Source organism: Denticeps clupeoides, chromosome 16 (assembly GCF_900700375.1).
Source record: "Denticeps clupeoides chromosome 16, fDenClu1.1, whole genome shotgun sequence".
Classification (NCBI taxonomy): domain Eukaryota; kingdom Metazoa; phylum Chordata; class Actinopteri; order Clupeiformes; family Denticipitidae; genus Denticeps; species Denticeps clupeoides.
Window position 1 is genome coordinate 20,523,355 of NC_041722.1, and position 22,498 is coordinate 20,545,852.

General features: G+C 45.8%; 1 protein-coding gene across 5 annotated transcripts in view; it reads right to left on the reverse strand.

Annotated features, from left to right (window-relative positions):
- Nucleotides 1–787: 787 nt before the first annotated feature.
- LOC114765751 (multiple epidermal growth factor-like domains protein 11) overlaps nt 788–22,498 on the reverse strand; it is a 64,707-nt gene continuing 42,996 nt past the window's right edge. For 2 of the 5 annotated variants that reach the window (XM_028956159.1, XM_028956160.1), the window contains 19 exons: nt 10,189–10,435; nt 9,987–10,107; nt 9,768–9,904; nt 9,440–9,652; nt 9,168–9,342; nt 8,966–9,086; nt 8,661–8,824; nt 8,424–8,526; nt 8,179–8,325; nt 7,678–7,812; nt 7,427–7,555; nt 7,177–7,305; nt 6,612–6,740; nt 6,380–6,508; nt 4,633–4,866; nt 4,439–4,539; nt 3,426–3,579; nt 2,267–2,434; nt 788–2,096 (listed from right to left, as the gene is read on the reverse strand). In XM_028956159.1, coding sequence (XP_028811992.1) covers nt 1,933–2,096; nt 2,267–2,434; nt 3,426–3,579; nt 4,439–4,539; nt 4,633–4,866; nt 6,380–6,508; nt 6,612–6,740; nt 7,177–7,305; nt 7,427–7,555; nt 7,678–7,812; nt 8,179–8,325; nt 8,424–8,526; nt 8,661–8,824; nt 8,966–9,086; nt 9,168–9,342; nt 9,440–9,652; nt 9,768–9,904; nt 9,987–10,107; nt 10,189–10,435 — 2,900 coding nt within the window. In that variant the 3' untranslated portion in view covers nt 788–1,932. The remainder of the gene's footprint in view (nt 2,097–2,266; nt 2,435–3,425; nt 3,580–4,438; nt 4,540–4,632; nt 4,867–6,379; nt 6,509–6,611; nt 6,741–7,176; nt 7,306–7,426; nt 7,556–7,677; nt 7,813–8,178; nt 8,326–8,423; nt 8,527–8,660; nt 8,825–8,965; nt 9,087–9,167; nt 9,343–9,439; nt 9,653–9,767; nt 9,905–9,986; nt 10,108–10,188; nt 10,436–22,498) is intronic. The other 3 variants (XM_028956162.1, XM_028956161.1, XM_028956163.1) reach the window with 3 other exon arrangements.

Here is a 22,498-nt window from a genome sequence, read left to right on the forward strand (position 1 = left end):
AATTAAGCGCATGGATACGCCGTCTCTACGGGGGAACATTCTGGAACGAGCAAATTAAGATTCCTACTGGACAGTGTTTTATTAAAAAAAATTTAGTATGTTGATCCAAGTGTGTGCAGAGTCATGTTCTATACCCCCCCCCCCCATCGTTTCCTGGAACAGGGCGTGGTTTTCTCTCCCAATCCTGAAGGTGGTGAGTTTCAGGTCCCCTGTGACTGTGATGTAATCCAAGATCTTGTCATTACTGCGGTTGGGTAATGAAATTCTCTTCCCACCCGGCAGCTTGATGCCAAAATTCCCATGCAATTCTGACCCATGATTTCGACCCAACAATAAGACCAAATCTGTATATGTACAAATATGTCAGTATGTCATAATAAAATTTGATTAAGCCTCAGATTAGTGTTGACCTGAGCAACGTTGTGCCTCTATCTGGATGAGTTGATGGAAATTCTCCCCTCCACCTCCAGGTCATTAGGTCAGGTCTTCATTAGGTCAGACTTGGACGTCACAAGAAGTCGGGTCACGCGATAAAACGTCACTTTCACCTGTTCCCTGGTAAAAGAAACGAAGGAGCCACGGATCACCCACCATCTTCTCTGCGATCCTCCTCTGCACCACACCTCCACCTGGAACCAGTGGGAGACTTTTCCCAGTGAGGGAATCATATTATATCATTTTCATAATCAATGTATTGTTTTTAGAAGGAATGTGAATACATGGGCAGATGCAGAAAAATGACGAGCAGAGACCAAGATCAATTGATGGAGGGTTTGGTGCAGCATGCAAGCGTTTAATTAACACTCATCCACTGGAACAACGTTTCTGGCAGTAAACTTGAAGAACGTGAAACCTCGTGTGCTTTTTTCATCATAAAGGGATTTTTTCAGCGCGTACAAAACTCAAACATGATGTAGTTACCTGTGGACAGCGCACACTGAACATTTCACAACTCTAATCACACAGGAACACAGGTCATCTCTAATACAAAAACAGCAAGTCTCATGTGTGATACAATCTGCGAGATTATCACCTATGTAGGGTGAGCTTTATAAAAACTTGTTTTAGTCAATAGACAATTTAAGATTTAACATCAGTCAAGTGGACAACTTTTCCAATAACAGTATTTACACACAGTCATCATCACATTATTATTATTATAATGCCATGGTATAATTTCAGGAATAAAACAAGGACAAAGAAGCTGTTCATCATCATCATCTTCAAAACACGAGTGTCTTTTCTTACTGATAAACCGCTTCGGAACCTAATGACTAATCACATTACAGTCAGACTTGGGCGGGGCACATACGATTGTCACCACCTTATTGCTTCAGCTACAGTATTAACGAATAACTGTAAATAATAGATATAAAAGGTCTATAAATTGATCGGCCTCTTTATTAGGAACACATGGCCGTCTACCAACTGCTGTCATGCGCAACTTCACAATTTCCATCCATGACCAGCAAGGACCGAGACATTAATGGGGCTGGAATACCTGGAATGGGTGTTGATGAAGGTCCAGAAGATGCCAGACAAACGGCAACAGCCACGCTGTAGTGGACAGACAAGTGGCTCTTATAAAGTGGCCAGGGTTTTGTCCTGGGAAATATACATTTTTACAGTGACTTCTTGGATGTTATGGTGGCCATTGAGGGAGTTATGTGTAATGTGCATTTTTAATTGTAATATAAGCTGTGATGATAATTGTGTTTGTCATTGAGAACCACTGTGATTGTAAAAGCCACTGACATCAAATTTAATTTATGTCAGCAATACAAGCTACAGGTCAGGACAGAACAGTTCATTTAGCAGAAGAACACTGACTGAATGTGTGTAGCAGGAGAAGAATATGTTGCTCCACCCCAGTCAGTATTCCGGTCTCCAAATTTCCTTTCCTGTGGCCTTTGACCTCTGACCCCCCGTGTTCTACAGCAGCGAGCTGGAGGGGCTGGCCGGGAGACGGCCGCTGTAGCGCATCGGCAGCAGGTCGTAGTGGCTCAGGATCCGGCTGCTCCTGGGAAGGTCATATGGACTCTGGGAAAAGCTTGAGCTGGTTCTGGCAGCCGTGTTCAGGGTGTTCACGGTAGGTTCTGAGGTGGGATGGAGGGAAAGCCGTGTTACCAGGCCGGCCTCTCAGCATCGTCACATGCCTATGAGTCCGTATTCAAAGGTGTGTGCAAAAGATTAATAAGAACAGCCTGAGCGCTGAGCTGCTAAGTGGGACTTAGTTCCACCCAGTCTGGAAATCAAGGCCACTCACCGAGGTCATAGATGTTTCTGGCGGCCTCGGTGGAGCAGCAGGAGGGCTGCCGGTGGGCAGGAGACTTCATCTCCACATAGCTGCACTCGGAGCGTCTACACTGCAGCGCCGGGGGCTCGGAGATGGTGGCGTAGGGACTCTCGCTGCCGACGGAGCACGTGCTGGAGGCTGGAACGGTGACAGATTCACCAACGATCAATTCTACACGGCAGAAGAGGGGACGTTTCTCTGCTCATCCTGTCCGGTCACGATTTTACTGCTCACTGTAGACTGTGTTGGTTTTTATTTATAACTAACACAATGCTGCATGGCTCTTCGGATTTTATTCAGCTGTTCTGCTTCAAGAGAATGAATAAAATACTATATGAATATAAACATATATAAATATATATACACACACACTACCAGTATTCATGCATACATTTACAATGTTTATAAGAGAATAAATAAATGCATTTTAAAAGTACTGTCTGATGTGTTCCATCAGTATATACTGATTATTTAGCAGAAGAAATGAAGTGAGAACCGACATGAAGATTCACAGCAATGAACGGGAGAGACGAAGATGTCACATGGTCTGTTGGTAAAGCAGGCAGGAGAGTGTGCAAACTGTGCAGCATGCAAATACTGTCAACGGTTCAACGGTGACACTGCTTCCGATTGTGTGAAATTAAAATTAGAATTAATTTTACACGTCTGTGAACTGCACTGTCACATGGACCGATTTAAGTGTTCAGGAAACGTCCTGGGAAGACAACGTCCACCCGTCTTTAGCAAACAGTAGGAAATCGGTGCAGACAAAGCAAACAGCCTCAAGCTTTGCCCGCGCTACATTCGTTTCGCTTCGTGGAAATGAGGCGAACGTTGGCTCAGCAAGAACAAACTGAGGCCTTCATGTTGGAGGCGAGCAGGAAAGGAACAGCAACACCAGGATAGTTCTGAGCAGGCCAACTGTACCTCGGTAGCACTGCTCTACAACGAAAGACTGATACGCTGATACGGACCTACAGGAGAACCAAACACACACCTCACCACGCCGCTTCAGAGCAGGACCTTTTATTTCGGACAGCAACGTTCATAAATACATCCACAGGCAACATGACTCTGAACAAATTGAATTCTCATTGCCTCGCTTTACAAAAGGAGAGTTTGAACTAACGCAGGCTGCTACCACCTCTCTGGCAAACACGCGGCTCTAAGTGGAGACTGCAGCGCTGGTCTGCAGGGTCAGGTGACCAGGGATTGGGAATGTGCCGCTGCTGGAATGGACACTGACCCAGGCCTCTCTGGTCTGCCCTGCTGCCGCTGCCCACCTGGGAGGGGAGGAAATAGTCTAATTTAAATATGCGCTCATTTCACATCAGGTTACATGCATTTAAACATATTAAATACACAGCAGCACAGCACACGGTGCACACAGTGAAATTTGTCCTCTGCATTTAACCCATCACCCTGAGTGATCACCCTGAGGGCAGCCATGACAGGCGCCCAGGGAGCAGTGTGTGGGACCTCAGTGGCACCTCGGCGGATTGGGATTCGAACCGGCAACCTTCTGATTACGGGGCCAATTCCTTACCGCTAGGCCACCACTGCCCCCAAAAACTTCGCCCATATACACTTCCAGGCAAAGTTTGGGAGCTAGTTATGGAGCGTATTTTGAAGAAAAACCATCACCGTCATTGAGAGAAGATAATAGTGTGAAGAGGTTCTGTCTGAACCTCTAGAGGACAAGAAAAGAGCCACCGAGCACTATAACAGCTGAAGGTAGGGGGATCTTCAAATGGACCAGGATCATCATAATGGACATACACTGTGGGCCATGAACCAGGACTAAAACCCACTCTGCACTGTCCCGTCCCTCCAGACATGGACAGAACCTTTTTACTGCGTGCCATTACACTTGTTGGACTGTGTCTCTCACTCTCACTCTTTTTTTTTGTGTAGTTTTTCCTTGGGTGCAGAAAGGGTTAACATGTTTTGGGTGCCGACTGTAGGGCCCGACACTGTATCTGATTTTTGGCTATATGAGAAATAAACTTTGTTGTTGTGTTATTTCATAGTTCTGAGTCTTCAATGTAAAAACTTTCAGAAAATGAAGATCCATAATTTTGACTGCTGCTGTATGGTTGGCTTCTCTTGTGTGTGTGTGTGTGTGTGTGTGTGTGTTCGTACCTCAGCTCTGGCTGAAGCAGACAGGCTGCACTGGGCCAGTGTTCGGTATCCCGGGTTGGAAAAGCAAAAGCTAGAATTTCTGCTGGGGCTGCAAGAACATTCTGAGAGGAACAGACAGCAGGAGAGCTGCAGACCACAGCGGATTAAAACAGACACACACACAAGCAGAGACACACACACACACACACACACACCTGACAGCGAGTATTCGGTGGTGGAGATGTGCATGGCGGGTGTGTACGAGACGCTGGGCATGCGGTGGCCTTTGTCTCTGCGCTTGTGCCGGTACCACAGAAACACGCTCAGCAGCGCCATAATGCTGAGCAGGAGGAAGATGGTTCCCATGACGACGCCCAGCGACCGGCGCTCGGATACCAGGGCGGGGCTGATCTTGGTGTACGGGTTCAGCTCCTCCATCATGAGGGATGCTGAGAGAAACAAACACACGAAGCATATCATCGGGGTCGGCCCGTGGCATAGACAAAATAGGCAAACGTTGAGGACGCCATCCGTCCAAATGGAGGAAGAGAAAAAAAGTCCACAATTTCTCTCAAATAATTGGTGTTAATGTGAAAGTGAAGTGATTGTCACTGTGATACACAGCGCAGCACACGGTGCACACAACAAAATGCTTTTAACCGTCACCCTTGGTGACCAGTGGGCAGCCATGAAAGGTGCCCAAGGAGCAGTGTGTGGGGACGGTGCTTTGATTTCTTCACATCACGGGTCCGTTTTCCGATGCTCCACCGACTGAGCTCTTGAATGTGTTTTCTTTATATGAATTTTCCTGCTTAGTTAAGACTATTAACGTCTAGTAATAATAATAATGTGTTCGCCCACTTGGTGGAACTCCACCATATTCCCAGCATGCAGTGTGTGCTGAGTTCGCTGTAGGGGAATGTTAATAGTCCTGATAAAGATTGTGGGTGTTAATACGTGATAGGATGGCCACTGTAGCAGGGTGCATTCTGGGGTGGGTGGTGGAAACGTGCGCTGATGAAGTAGATATGTTGCACTGATGCCACTGGGGCGTGTTACGGCATTAGCGGTGCTTTGATACTTCCAGGTTGCTCACAACTTGTGGCAGTTAGATGTTTAAATAAAAGGGATGGTTTATTCTTTTCGAATTCTCCTGAATAATCCTTGTAATCCATCATAATAGTATAAGAAGTATAGGATACCTTCAGTATAGGTATTGTCAAATGATCAGCATTTAAATGCATCTCCTTCCCATAACGTCATAAAGACGTGTTGTACCAGTGGAATTTACTGCGATGCTAGGGGGCGCAACAGCGTTGCCAGATCCGAAATGTTGTAAGTATCGTACCAGCAGTTTAAAATCTGCTTCAATAACACATATCATCATAGTCTGTGCATATTATAGTGTATAATGCAAGTTTTACCTACCGGATGTGTGTAAAAAGCACCTCTGGGCAGAGCGGTGCCGCTACCTGTGTGGAGTGAATGTCACTTACATGTCGCAACAGCAACATAAAGCTTCACTCTTATGGGGCTTTAACCATCCAGTAAAACTGGGGTCACGTATGCCACGTATGCTTACTGTATGTTACTGCCACTCTGCAAGCAAGCAAATCCGTTCTTAAACCCCTCATCATTGTTTAATGCGTCGCCACATATTACTTCATGCATTGATTATCTGTAAATGTACGTGAGACGACAGCGCATAAACAATGATGAGGGGTTTAAGAACTGATTTGCTGTCAGATGAAAACAGATCTGTACCTTGACGTTCTAATAGAAATTAAGGGGTAAAATGATCATACATTATGGGATTTTTGGAATCATTTATCGTTCGTCGTACAGAGGGTACAAATATGATAATTATCATACATCTGGCAACACTGGGACGCAACCTAAAATCTTGCCTAGGGCTCCAGATTTGTTAGGGCCGGTTTATGTGTGTGTGTGTGTGTGTCTCACCCTGATCACACCGGATGCCCTTAAAACCTGAGCTGCAGTAGCAGGTTCCAGTGACGTAGTCACAGGTGGAGTTATTCATACATTCACACAGCTGCTGGCAACCAAGACCAAAGGTTCCCGCAAGACACCCTGCAGACAGACGAAAAGAGACCCAGAACCTCATGTCATGAGATCATGGCCTCCACAGTGTGTCATAATGGACCAAACGCACATGACACACACGTCGACTCACTCTGCTCACAGTTGGTACCCGTGAAGCCGGTCCTGCAGGAACACTGGCCGCTGACGTGGTGACAGTCCGCACCGTTCTGACAGCGACAGACGTCCAAACAGCCGACACCATAGAACCCAGCTGGACAGCCTGGAGGCCCGACAGACATTTACATTTATGGCATTTATCAGACGCCCTTATCCAGAGCGACTTACAATCAGTAGTTACAGGGGACAGTACCCCTGGAGCAACTTTGGGTTAAGTGTCTTGCTCAGGGACACGATGGTAGTAAGCGGGATTTGAACCTGGGTCTTCTGGTTCATAGGCGAGTGTGTTACCCACTAGGCTACTACCACCTTAGAGTTTTTTTTACATTTACATTACATTTACAGCATTTATCAGACATCCTTATCCAGAGCGACTTACAATCAGTAGTTACAGGGACAGTCACCCCCTGGAGACACTCAGGGTTAAGAACCTGGGTCTTCTGGTTCATAGGCGAGTGTGTTACCCACTAGGCTACTACCACCAGACGGGTATTTGGATCACACGTGATGAATAAGTAAGTGTGTGTTTGTGTACGTACGCTGTGTGCAGTACAGGCCGCTCCACCCAGCGCTGCAGCTGCACATCCCGTCCTGAGCGCTGCACTCTGCTCCATTGTGACAGTTGCAGGTGTGAATGCAGTCTTGTCCCCAGAAACCCTGAGCGCAGGCTGCAAATGCACAAATGCGAGCAGATGCGTGCACACACACACACAATTACCACATCCAAATGAAATTCGGTGGTATCTAGCATAAAGGACGTTGTGTGTGTGTGTGTTTGTGTTGTAATACCTTTAGAGCAGTCGTATCCAATCCATCCTGGAGTACAGAGGCAGGAACCGTCGATGGGACTACAGGAGCCATTGTTGATGCAAACGCACACCTCAGCACAGTCTTTACCATAAAGACCTGCAGGACACACTACAACACACACACACACACACACACACACAAACAGACTATACAGATGTATCAGGACAGAACGGACTGTGCTGCAGGATTCCCAAAACTGTACATGAAAAACAGCATCACGTGTGGGTTACCTTGGTCACACAGGGAACCGCGGAATCCAGACAGGCACTCACACTGACCAGTCACATGACTACAGGGACCAATGCTATGAATACAAAGGGGGCAGGAGAAGGCGCAAAGATGCCCATAGAACCCTGGAGAACATCCTGAACACACAGTGATGCATAAAAACATGGTCAGGCACTCACACACAAACATACACAGCATGTGTAGAGATCCTACTGCTTGATGATGCAGCAAATTAAGTTTGAATTGAAAGTGTTAATAGGTATTAATTTAATAAGCACATTATAATAATTATGTACAGTTAAATGTGTAGCTAGACTTAAATATATTTAACACTGTATAAAATATTTGCAATATTTTGCAATCAAATGCCCCTCTCCCCGTTGCCAGATTGGACTGTTTTGAATTTGAATGTGAATGGAAATATTGACACAACATAGTTTTGTGGGTTATATGTAAAAACAGCGATTGGTTTTTCCCTCTTTAACACACAGGGTGACTCTTACTGCGCTTGCAGGACGTGCCGCGGTACCCAGGTGAACACACACAGGAACCGTCCTCTGGCGAGCAGATGCCGCCGTTTTCACAGGAACAGTCGCTGGAGCAGTTCACACCCCAGCGGCCCTCCTCACACACTCGGTCACAGCTCAAGCCTGTAACACACACACAGTAGACACAGTATCACATACGACACATATTATTAATAGTATTTAGCATCGACGATAAGTAAACTAACACACAAATAAACAACCTGTCCATCCAGGAAGGCAGAAGCACCGCCCACTCACTGGGTCACAGCGGTCGGCATGGTGACACTGACAGTGTTTCAAACAGCTCAGTCCGTAGGTCCTATCCTGTAAACATTATCATCATCATCATCATCCTCACTGTCATCATAAAGGAAAATGGATTAATTCTGAGATGTAGAGTGTGAGAGAAAATTGGTAACTGTTGGTGTCAGTATCGGTGTGTGTGTGTGTAGTCTCACAGGACAGGGTGTGTCACACGCGTCCCCCGTCCATCCAGCTGTGCAGCCACAGCTCCCGTCTGCAGGGTCACACGTGGCTCCGTTCACACAGAGACACGTGTGTTTACAGCCCAGACCCCATGTTCCACTGGGACACGGTGATGAGCAGTCCGCGCCCTGCCAACCTGACACGCCCACAAACACACACACACTGTCAACTGATAGGGCTTCATTACATAATGGCTGCAACAGCAACTCACAGCTGCTCACAGGATAACTTTTACCCCAACGAAATACTATCAGACAGAGAGAAGAGCGACTGTCACCTTCCAGGCACAAACAGGAGCCATCGATGGGCGAGCAGGAAATATCGTTCTGACATGAGCAGGAGGACGAGCAGTTCACCCCGAACAGGCCAGAGGGACAATTCAGGGAGCAGTTTTCACCCTGCACACACACACACACATGCACATACACTGTATATACAAACAGTGCAGAGCTACACCTGTCAATAGAAGGCACACTCACTGTAAACCCCGGGGCACAGACACACTCGCCAGTGATGCTGTTACAGTCTCCTCCGTTGTCACAGCAACATGGTTCCATGCATCCGTCACCATAGTAACCAGAGGGACACGTCTCATTACAGTGTAGCCCTGCCCACCCGGGCACGCACACGCAGTCACCGGACAGCGGGTGACAGCTGGAGGGACAGATAGGAGACACAGTGATGTTTGTAGGATTTCGAAAAGCTGCTCGTGTGATTCATCAGATGAAGCTGATACCTCATGTGTTCCTACCTGAGGGTGGTGTTGGCATCGCAGGGACAGTACTTGTCACACATCAACCCATAGATGCCCGACGGGCAGAGCCGGTCGTGGCAGGTGGGTCCCCTGAAGCCGTCATCACACAGACAAGCCCCACGGATGTGGTCACACCTGGCCCCATTATGACAGCCACACTGCTGGGCGCAGGATGGCCCATAGGTGCCCACCGGGCATTCATCTTGGCACCTGGTGTGGCAGAGGGGCAAAGTAACTGCTCAGCCACATTATAAATGAACCAATTAAGGAGAAATACCGGACCCCCTAAAAGAGTTGAGGCGTCAGAACTCATTAAAACTCGTACCATTCACCGCTGTATCCCGCGGCGCACTCGCACTCTCCGGTAACGCGGTCACACACACCTCCATTACGACACACGCACTTCTGGCTGCAGTTGGCCCCAAATGTCCCCGACTGGCAGGGCTGAGCACACACTGCTCCCTGCAGAACGAAGAGTGGTTGACCATGAACCCCTCGCTGCACGGGTGCACGAGAAGGTGAGAACGTGCGTTGGGCATCTCACCGTCCACCCCGCTGGGCAGCTGCACTCTCCAGAGATGTGGTGGCACCGACCCCCGTTCTGGCACGGGCAGGCCATCTCACACTGGGCACCATGGGTTCCGGCTGGACACCTATCTTCACATCTGACCACACGTTGAGGAAAGGATCAACAAACCGTCTGTAGCTCACGTTCTAATGATTGTAAATGTATAATTATTACTCACAGCGTTCCGGTGAAGCCGGGTGCACACACACACTCGCCCGTCACATGATGGCAGCTGGCACCGTTGCGGCATGGGCAGGGAAGATGGCATTCGCTGCCATAGTACCCGGGGTCACAGGGGTCCTCGCAGCGCCAGCCCTGGTAGCCGTCGGTGCAGAGGCACTCGCCGGTGATGGGGTTGCAGGCGGCCGCGTTCAGGCACTGGCAACGGTTGCTGCAGTGGGCGCCCCAGCGTCCACTCACACAAGCTGGAGACAACACACGCGCATCGCCACGTCGTTACCGCCTGCACGAACGGAGCCCGAAGGCCCGGACAGCTGCCTGACCCCTCCACTAGCCATCACACCCCCCCAGGCGGACATTCCGGAACTTTCCTTCTCCTGGATCAAACTGGTCAAATCCTGAGGTTCCCTGGCGACCAACATTTGCATCGCAGGTGTTCCAGTGTCAAAGTGAACTCTGCCGCTTCTGCCGGGCTCCAGACCCGAACTCGCAGCGGCCGTGCCAACCCTCCATTCTTCTGATCTGAGTAAGTCTCCGCTTTTCATCCCATCCAACCGGTAGTGTCGTACGGCCATTCAGTAATTCGTAATTCAGTACCAAAACCATCCTAACAGAAAAGTATATCCGCGAGGGTGGTAGTAGCCTATGAACCAGAAGACCCAGGTTCAAACCCCACTTACTACCATTGTGTAGTAAGACACTTAACCCTGAGTGTCTCCAGGGGGGGACTGTCCCTGTAACTACTGGTTGTAAGTCGCTCTGGATAAGGGTGTCTGATAAATGCTGTAAATGTAAATGTGAGCATCGTGTGCTTCATGACCACTGCAAAATGTCAAAACTCTGCAACCCTCAAGTAGGATATTTCAGTAGGATATTTCTGCTTTTTGGATTGCCATCAGAATACTGGAAATAATGAAATTAACTAAAAAAAAAAGCCAAATTCCTGGCAACATCTGAAGAAAGGCAGTCTTCTGTTCTGAGATAAACTGGAGGAATTTGCCGTGTTCTGTTGTCCAGGAGGTCCGGAGGCTGGAGAGATGAACGTGACGGGGGAGTCCATGCTCATCTATGCCAGTCTCTCAGACTACACCATACTTGCCTTCACCTCTGCTGGTCTTGCCATCGCCATACCTACTAACGCCTATGTCATCTGGCTGATCATCAAGGGGATGGGAGGCTCTGTTCAATCGGAGGTTTTTATGCTGAATTTGTGCCTGTCAGAGATGTCTCTCTGCTTCGGTTTTCCGCTGATCATTTCAAGCCAAGTTTACCCGAAACTTCTAGAAAGGGGTGCCGGCTTTTTCACTGGGTTCCTGATCACCGGCCGCCCGCTGTTCCAGTGCTGCATCTGTGTGGAGCGCTACCTGGCAGTCCTTCACCCGGTTATCTTCTTGAGGTTCAGACCACTGCGCTACAGGGTGGTGTGCTCGGCCATGGCCTGGACAATCATCCTGATCTCCTGTGTGGCCGGGGTATTCAAGATCTATCAGGTTTCAGCCTTTTGGGTGTTCCTGAGTTTGCCTTTGTGTCTGGTGAAAGTCTTCTGCTTCCTAGAGATCTTCCGGGGTCTGAAAAGGCCGGGCCCTGGGACAGATAGAGCCAATCAGACCAAGATCAGAGTCTATAACACTCTCTCAGTTGTTCTAGCAACCATGGTCATAACATACATCCCAGTGGTGGTTCTTCTGGCGCTGCATATGAAACTAACCTTTACTGAGATCCAAATAGATGATGCCATTGCCTTCTTCATCTTGTTGCTCACAAGCTTCACCCAGCCCCTCCTTTACCTTTTTCGTGTCGGAAAACTGCCGTGTAGCACAGCTACATGAGACAACCTGCCTTTGTTTCATCAGAAAATGTATACATGGTGAACAACAAGTCACCGTTCATATGTATAAAATTTGTTTAATTAAATAGGTTGAAGTCTGTCGGTTGCCACAAAATTGTCCCAATCCCTTCCGGAAGGATATAATAGCAGGTCTGGAATCCGGACCGGAGTTTCATGTTGGTCCTGTGTAATGTTTCCTGATCATGTTCGCCTCTCTCTGATTGTATAAAGCTGCTCTGTTCGTGTCTGTTCACCATCGGGTTGTTGTTACTTGTTACTGGATGTCTTCCCTGTCCTGTTCATCATGTATTAAACCCCTGTGTCGAGACATTGTGCATATGCGTCCTTCGCCGTCATGTCCAGCCATCATTTCAGATCACCTGCTTCACCATTTTTTTATGCATTAAACAATTCACAAGCCATGGATCACATCAATGTTTTTTCCTTTACTTCGGCACTTCAAGAGTGTACTCACCAAATAAAACCTACATGAGTATGTTTAATATGCAGAATTCAATGAGTTTTTCACAGATCTCAAACAAACCTGAAGACAACCTGCTGTACACCAAAACTAAGGTTAAGTTAAACTTCAGGGAATGTAAAGGAGGTCACAACAGCTCAGTCACTGAGCACTTTCAAACGGCAGCTCAAGACCTTCCTCTTTAGAGACTATTTAGATGAACTTGTAAGCTTCTTATTGTCTGACTTCTGTATAGAAACTAGATTGTATTCATAGTTTGGGGTCCTTTAGAACTTGAACAGATGACGTTCTCTGATGATAACATGGAAGCACGTCATAAGTCGTTAGGCCGTCTGCCAAATGCCTTAAATGTAAAAATGTAAATGTAAAATGCATAAAGAAAAAGGACGCATTCACTCGACTTGTATAAGACGGGACATACAGGACAGGGCACAGGTCCAGACAACTTTAAACCCAGATCATGAAGCTGGAGCACCCACTAATGTCAGGACCGTGTCAGAATCCATACCTGTAATGGTGGAACACCCACCTTCCCATTCTGTCTGCCTTCATCCAAGATGCAGCATCCTGGTTGTTGTCACCTTTTATATGTTGTCACCTTGTGTCATAAGAATGATGTGGCTCAGTTTCCAGAATTTGCATGCCAGGTGTTCTAGAGCACAAGGTCGTATACTTGCATTTTACACACCAGGAATTTCACCAGGAACATCGTCTCAGAGATTTCCACTGGAATGCAGACAATAAGGCAATTCTGCACTGCAAACTCAACATATCAGGTTGGCTAAATAAATCAACATATCAAAACTGGACAAGAGTTGCTAGCTACTCTTCTTGAATTATACTTAACAAGCATGATTGTAGTTCTTATATTTTCCAGATATTCAAATCATGTTAATGGTGCTACAGAAACAAGATCACTAGAGAAGATGAACACAACTGTAGTGAATATTTTTGACTGCACACTCCTGTCCCTGTCAACTGTCAGTGTCTTGAGCGATTTCCTGATTTTCATACCAATAAACTGCTACGTGATCTGGTTGATCATTACGGGAACCGAAAGGACACTTGGCTTGGAATTCTTCTCTCTTAACTTGGCCGTGTCTGACATCATCATCTGCCTCAGCTCTCCGCTGTTCACCTTAAACAAGTTTGCATTTCAAAATGCTCTGTCTGGGGCTACAGCATTTTTCTCAGGGTTCTTCATCTCAGCTCGCCCGCTGTTCCAGTGCTGCATGTGTCTGGAGCATTACCTTGCTGTCCTTCACCCCATCACCTTCCTGAGGTTCAAAGCACTGAGGTACAGGGTGGCGTGTTCTGCTGCAAACTGGATGATCATCTTCAGCACATCCATGGTCACCATGTTCATACTACCTCTGTCCGCCTTTATCTGGGCTGCTATAGGACTGCCTCTGTTCGCTGTGAAGTTGTTCTGCTGTCTCGCTGTCCTCAAGGCCCTGAAGCAGCCTGGACCAAGTGATGAAGGCAGGCAGAAAGAGGGAGGCAACTATGCCAAGATGAGGGCCTTCAAGATCATGCTAGTCATTTTGATTCCCGAGGTTGTAGCTTATACCCCATGGATCGTCGTGGTGTCCCTAAGTTGCTGCATCACACCTGATCATCTAGCTCTACCTAGAGCCATCACTTTTATCAACATGCAGGCCTCAATCATCGTTCAACCTCTTCTCTACCTCACACGAGTTGGCAAGCTACCACATGTTTGTTTTTGGTGAATCATTTGATCTGATGGATAGAGTTGGAGCATTAACTATACAGACAGCAACATTTTCCAAATGTCAAACTCTAGAAACTAATCTCCTTACATCTTAATGGAACAAGTTGGATGAAACATGTATCGCCATAATAATTTATCTAATTTCTTTATGCTTCTGACTGGCACTGACTGCTTAATGCTGACAAATGATTCACACAATGATGACAGTAGTAAAATCTCTATAAACCCTAATATAGATGTCTAGCATAAATTAAACCTATGAAAGAAGCTAATATGTGGTATGGTGATAGCGATTGTTTTTGTGATGGTACCTGTGATGTATGTCAAGTCACTTTACTCAAATTTAAAAAGACCTTTTAATTTATGACATTGTTAGTTTTATAAATATAGTTGTCTTTGTTAGCCTATCTTAATTTAAATTTTAGTCTAGTCTTTGCGTCAAACTGTCATTTTAGTTATAATTAGTCTTAGTCATATGTGTATGTATTTTAATCTAGTCAAGTTTCAGTTGAATAAAAGTCTGAGAATATTTGTCTAATTCTAGTCAACGAAAACTGATGAGACTTAGGTTTAAATTTTGTAACCGAAAATTGTATTTTAGTCTCTTTTTTTATTAATGCAATTCTATTTTAACCCAGTCAAAATAGTACAATTCCCTAGTAGAATAGACAAATGTTCTTTTACTCCACTTCACAATTAAAACAAAGTTATCTTATTATAATATTGTTGTTACCTAATAGACTTAACAAAACTCATACATTCCAGTGGTCGCATTTCTCCCGGTGTTCTGTTCTGCATTCTGTTCCACTTTATTGTAAAGAAAGCGTGTCCAAAGGTTACTTCATCTCTTTCTCAGAACCACCTGCCTACCCACCACCAGTATATATTTATGATCCACCACAAGCATTCTAAAATCTATGCAAACAGGAATTGAGGAAGTGACGTCATCTGTGTGACTGAATAGGAGACACAGGAAACAGATATTGTGCATAATAATAAAAAAGCTATATATAATGCCTTGTCTCGTTTTCTTCAACAAAAATAACATCTTGTCTCATTTCCCCCGTGTCATAAAGGTTTGCTGAAGATATTAGGTCAAAAAATTTTGTGGGTGAAAAAAAAAAGATGCTTACAAACACTTTAAGTGAAAGAACTTAATTTTACTTGTAGTTACAAGTAAACACTCCTATGTGTCTTTGAAGCAGAAAGCACAGTGATTTATTATTGCTCGGGAATTGTATGCAATTGTAAACAGATGCAATTGTGCGCTGGCTGTTTACATGCCCTATATTCACATTATCATTTTGGTTGATGACCTTCTCATCTGTTATAATGCTAAGTGGCCTGTGAAATGATGAATGGCCTTCATTAATAATTCAGAACACTTTCTCATTGTGTAATAGACATTAAGTACATGGCAGGTGTTCTACAGTGAGCGTTATAGGTATATTCAGCCAACAGGTTTCACTGGGAATCTGTCATGGCTGTTGCTCGTCCACCGAGCCACCAGAGGGCGCCAGAACAACCCTGACCTTGTTGACCCAGGACAACAGCCAGCATAAAATGGCAGCGTAAAGCAGAAAAAGATGCGAACTCATACATTAAATTTATTCATATCTGCCTTTTCCTGGATTGACTACAACCTCATGATGACAACATTTGCATCGGCCGCGATTCTGGACTGCCCTTCTGCCTCTTTATTTACTGTCAATGTTTCCGACCGCTTCTTCCACTCATGACAACGATTCCAGCTCCCGAAACCACCCACGTTCATCGAGCCCCGATTACAGTCAATGGCCTTCCTGTACAGGTACTATGAAGTTGGTATCACTTCATATCTGTCTGCCTCACGCACTCCTACCATGGAGAGACACCACAGTCCCATCACGCTCCGGAACGCAGCCGCACTTGCTCTCCCTCTCCTTCTCACGCTACATCGCGGTCTTAGCCCAAGCACCAACACTATGAGCCAACGTCCATCGTCAGCCGCTAGTTTCTGGTCTCTGGCCACCTGCTGTTCCAGTGCTGTGGGCTGGTGATTGGTCTGCCCCTTCGAAAACACACACACACAAAGCAGCAATGGAGGAAAAGCTGATCTTATCAATCTCTGAGTCCAAAGTTCTACAACACAACATCATCGTCTCACTGGGACTTTACAAAACCATGCGTGTTTCTTGCCCCGTGGCAGGAAGTGGCCTGAAAGTGGCTTTACTTTATAAACCTGAACTGGGTCCAGTTGAGTCGGTGTTGATGTGAACTCAGTGACATAGCGCCGAATCCTTGGCCGGTGTTGGTTTTATAATGTGGGAATCACCTGCTTTCGCTTATCCAGGGCATCCCCGGTGAGTACGGACAATACGGATGGAAGTATATCAGCACCAATATTAACAAAACAACTGTGTATGGATACGCATACATAGCTGACAGCAAGTATATTTCTGGCTTAATATGACAGCGGGGGGCAATGCTCGACCAAACCCATCCCCAGAAGCAAACTGTACAGTGTCCCCTATCTGTAAAGACTCCCACCATACTTTTTTTGTTCTGTCATTCTCCTCACATCAAATCATTCTCAGTTTTCCTTGGTTACGCAAACACAATCCGCACATAAATTGGGACACCAACACCATCATTTCTTGGTTCCTGGAGTGTAGGTCCAGTGTTATGTCCCTCCCCCTCCTATGCATACCACATCAATAGAAAGTCCACATGCTAAGGACACACACTATTCCCTCCTGAGTTCACAGATTCACACAAGGCCCTCTTGGTGGATTAGGCGACTTGCCTTCTGCCACACTAACCATGGGATTGTCTGATCAACCCAAGTAAAACACCTCCTCAGTCACATATTTACTCATTATCCCAACAGGAGCATTGGGCAATGGATAAATACGTGACCAAGGCCCAGTGTCAGGGATATATTAGGGGCTCACCGGAGAGTGGATGTGCTCTCTTCAACTGAGGCTGCTAGCGAGCCCGCGACCATTCTACCACCCTTCATGATCGTCACTCTTGTCACATGGGATCTCCATGGGAAGATCGCTCAGGACACTTCCTGGTCGGACATGCCAGAGCACTTTTGGGCGAAGGTGATATTGCCCCAGGTATCAGGCATCCTGGAATTCAGCAAATGGAGAAAGTTGTGGTGCAGAATTACTGGTGGCCCTCTTTGCAGAGATATGTAGAGACCAGTGTCTGCGCTACCCCCAAAAACTCCACGAGATTCGTGAAATTAATGCCCTCCTGAGAGGCCGTGGATGCATATTGCTCTGAACTTCATAACAGACCTGCCGGCCTCGAAGGCCTACATCACGGATCTAGTGGTTGTGAATAGATTATCAAAGGGTTTTTTTGCTTTATTGCTCCCTCCTGTCTGCTCTTCAGGTGGCTCTGTTTCATCACGTGTTCATCCTCTCTGACTGAGGCCCCCAGTCCATCTGAAGGGTCTGGTGGCCTTTTTGAAGAAGCTGGGTTAAGCCATCAGTTGACCACAGGGTACCACCCACAGGGTGGTCAGGCAGAGAGGACAGTTCAAGAGTTCAGTCAAATCCTGCGAGCATACTTCTACAGTCACCAACATGACTGGGCAGACTACATGGCTGACCCCATTTTAGTGTGTGCTTGGGCAACAGCCCCCAATGTGTCCATGGGATGGGGAGTCATTCGGTGTCTTAGTCCAAGCTCACCGTCGGCAGAGGGAAGCGCCTCCCATTCGAGAAGGTGAACGGGTGTGGCTCTCCATGTGGGACCCGTGTCTCAAACTCCCCTGCACCAAATTCACTTCCTGGGTCCTTTCCTGGTAGTGTCCCAGACTAACCCGGTCACATATAAACTTAAACTCCTTACCGATCTACGCATTCACCCTGTGTTTCATGTGTCACATCTTAGGCAAGTCACTGAGGGCTGTTCTCCCTCACGCTCCCTCAGAGCGGTTCTTGCTCACGGACCCCAAGGAGTTCCCCATGTCTGATGTCGTCCCCATTAGACTGGTTTGTGCTCCTAATAAATATGTTTCACCTAATAAAACATACATTCGCATGCATAATTCCATGGTTATTTCACAGATATGGACCAAACTGCAGTACTGCAAATGTTGAACTTAATGTAAAGTCGACAGAGTGCATAACAAGCAGATGACTGTAACTCCAGAAAATATGTAAATGATGTGACTAACAAGTAGCATATGTGACTAAGAAGAGCAACAGTGGGATCCAGACCTGACTGCTTAGGAAATTTCTAGTTTATCTAGCCTTTATTTAATGGAACTTAATTTATCAGCCACAGTCTGAAGAAGGTGAGTGCCAACACAGTATTGACTAATAAATCCATACCTGTAACTCATTCCTTATACGGTGGTACACCCATCATCCCATAGGCCACCTTCCCATCCCATAAGGGTTCTGTTTTCAAAACCCCAACATGCTAAAGACAGCAGTGGTGGAACGGCTCTCTTTCTTGGTTCTGTCTGCCTTCATCCAAGATACAGCTACCTGGTCGTTGTCACCTGCTCCTTGTGTCATAAGAACGAGGTGGTTCAGTTTGCTGAATTTGCATGCCAGGTGTTCTAGAGCACAAAGTTCCTGCATTTCCCACACCAGGGATTTCACCAGCAACATCAACTCAAAGATTTCCACTGGAATGTAGAGGATAAAGAAGGGCAATTCTCCACACCAAGCTCATAATATCAGGTTGGCAAAAAAAATTTATATCATATGATGGAAAAAAAAAAATGCCTCAGATGACTGTAAAAAATCTCAAAATTTGCTCTTCTTGAAATATACAAAGCATGATTATTGTTCATATATTTTCCAGATATTCAAATCATGTTTATGGTTCTACAGAAACAAGATCACTAGAGAAGATGAACACAACTGTAGTGAATATTTTTGACTGCACACTCCTGTCCATGTCAACTGTCTGCGTCTTGAGCGAATTCCTGATTTTCATACCAATAAATTGCTATGTGATCTGGTTGATCATTACGGGAACCGAAAGGACACTTGGCTTGGAATTCTTCTCTCTTAACTTGGCCGTGTCTGACATCATCATCTGCCTCAGCTCTCCGCTGTACACCTTAAACAAGTTTGCATTTCAAAATGCTCTGTCTGGGGCTACAGCATTTTTCTCAGGGTTCTTCACCACGGCTCGCCCGCTGTTCCAGTGCTGCATGTGTCTGGAGCATTACCTTGCTGTCCTTCACCCCATCACCTTCCTGAGGTTCAAAGCACTGAGGTACAGGGTGGTGTGTTCTGCTGCGAACTGGGTGATCATCCTTAGCACATGCATGCTCACCGCGTTCATACTACCTCTGTCCGCCTTCATCTGGGCTGCTATAGGACTGCCTCTGTTCGCTGTGAAGTTGTTCTGCTGTCTCGCTGTCCTCAAGGCCCTGAAGCAGCCTGGACCAAGTGATGAAGGCAGGCAGAGAGAGGGAGGCAACTATGCCAAGATGAGGGCCTTCAAGATCATGCTAGTCATTTTGATTCCCGAGGTTGTAGCTTATACCCCATGGATCGTCGTGGTGTCCCTGAGTTGCTGCATCTCTCCTGCTATTCTAGAACTAGCTGGAGCCATTGCTTTTATGAACATGATGGCCACAATCATTGTGCAGCCTCTTCTCTACCTCACAAGAGTTGGCAAGTTACCACATGTTTGCTTTTGGTGAATCATTACTATTTAGAATGCATTTGATCTGATGGATAGAGTTAGTGTTTTAACTAGAGCTATACAGCCAACATTGGTGGGATAAACCTAGCCAACACTAGAAATGTTCTTCCATTCCAAAAAATGGGAGTAACACCATAATTGTAGTATAATAATGTTTCACTCAATAAACTGCTCAATACTGACAAATTATTCCACCACCGTTCCTATTTAACATAATTACACTGTAAGCTGACTGTAGTAAAAGTCCCTATAACATAGATGTCCAACATAAGTCAAGCTAGACAGTACATAATACGAGTAAATGAGAGAAGCTAATTTTATGGTACGACTGACCTAGTTTTACTGTTACAAATACTTTCAATGAAAGATCACAGCTGAACTTCAATATGTCATGCTGAATAATCAATAATAATAAAAATAATGGTAACAATAATAATCATAATCTTATAGGACCATGCATTTCAAATAAAGTAATTGAAAGACCGGGTGTTGCTAATAAAGAGGCCACAGCACCAGGCATTCCTAATAAATTTTGTCATGTCACTTGTAGCCGTGGGCTCCCTGGCATGTCCCAATCCTGTATTGTGCACTTTGGGGTTACCTCTCTCACACTTTCGGGTGGTGGATTCCTCATCATGTTCCCTCCCCAGGTCCCATCAGCATGGATAGAGATCCTCCCCAGGGTAAGGAGCACCAAGTGCATCATTGGAGCAGTGGTGGCTGAGCGGTTAAGGAAGCGGCCCCATAATCAGAAGGTTGTTGGTTCGAATCCTGAGGTGATCCTGAGGTGCCAATGAGCAAAGCACAGTCTTCACACACTGCTCCCTGGGTGCCTGTCATGGTTGCCTGGCAATGAACTGCATGAAACATACCTGAGGGTCACCACAGCCACCGACCCCCAGCTTCAGGGATCTTGAAATGGTCCATGACACTGAAGTAAAACCTACTCTGCACTGTCCAGTACCTCCAAACATGAACATATGCTCTATAATGCACATACTCTATAGTGCACTCTATTGTGGACTTTTCCAACACTACACCTGTTGGACCTTTTCTTGGACAAATTATCACCAACCCTGCACTGACACCAATTGCAGGCTCACTCTACCCTGGAAGGGGGTCCCTCTCTGTATCACTCTTTCTCAAGGTTTCTTCCTTTCTTTTCTTCTTTCTCCTAGAGTTGTTTAGTGGTGTTTTTCCTTGTGTGCAGAAAAGTCAAGTGTGGGGGGTGTCAACTGTAGTGTCTGTTAAAGCCCATTGAGACACACTGTATGAGATTATGGGCTATATAAGAAATAAATGTTGCAGTTGTTTTGTCGCAGTTGGATTGCTTTGGGATTAAAGCTGTATTTAAGAAGTTTTCATGGTTTTCATTGCTCTCTATTGTATGCCCGATGGCAAAGTGGCAGTGACTGGGTGTCACGCTGGTTTGACATGGTGAGACAGTAGATCTGAAACGATGGCTGGACATGGCGAGGAAGAAGGATGTATACACACAATGTCACTACACAGGGGTTTAATACATGGTGAACAGGACAGGGTAGACATCCAGTAACAATGACCTGACTGAGAACAGACACTAACAGGGCAGCTTTATACAATTATATATAGGCGAATACGATCAGGAAACATGAACACACGACGAACATGAAGCTCTGGAGTTACCCCTTCTGGACTGGATCATGACACTGGGTATCCTTTGAAATGTCTGATGCTTTTTTGTGGCATTGTGAGGTGTAAATTAGTTCCAGGGTGGGGAGGGGCAGCCAATTATTTTTTCCCGCTGACCTGATGACCCTGTGGAGCACCTTCCTTTCTGATGAAGTGCTGCTGCAGTACCACACACACAGTCCGTATGTAAATACACTTGGAACAGTGTTCACCTGTTGATGAGTGGCTGAGGAAATGATTAATGGTCTTTATAAGTATCTCAGAACACTTTCTTATTGTGAAAAAGTAGGTTAGATGGTTGTATTTGCATGACAGGTGTTCTACAGAGTTCTACAGAGTTATATATCTTCTGCCACACGACCAGTAGGTGTGTCAGCAGCTCATCAAATCAGAAATTCATATTCTGCACTCAACATTTGGAAAAGAGAAAAGCATTTAGATACCAACCTTAAGCTTATGACTTCAGACTGCAAGCATCCTGGTTGGCTTTTTGTCAGCAATTTGTAAAAGCCTTATTACTTCATGAACAGTTTTACAGTTTAGAGGGTAATTGGGATCCTGTTTTTTCTATTTATTTTTGGTGTTACCCATTTGTCTCAGTTTACTCAGTATCAGCATACAGTGAAATGATCATTTATGTTTAATTCTGTTTTTTGTTCTTGCAGCAATACCTGCAGTCTGAGAAAATGAACATGTCTGGAATTCAAAATTTCTCTGAAGTTGCAGACACGACTGTCCTCCGGTTTCTATCGTTTACTTGTGTAACAGTTTCTTTGCTGGTTTTCATACCCATAAACTGCTATATGGGTTGGCTGATTATTACTGGAGCAGAAAAGGGGCTTGCAATGGAAATTTTCGCTCTTAACTTGGCTGGATCTGATGTCCTCATCGCTCTTGGTACTCCACTAGTCCCACTGCAGAGGTTTTTC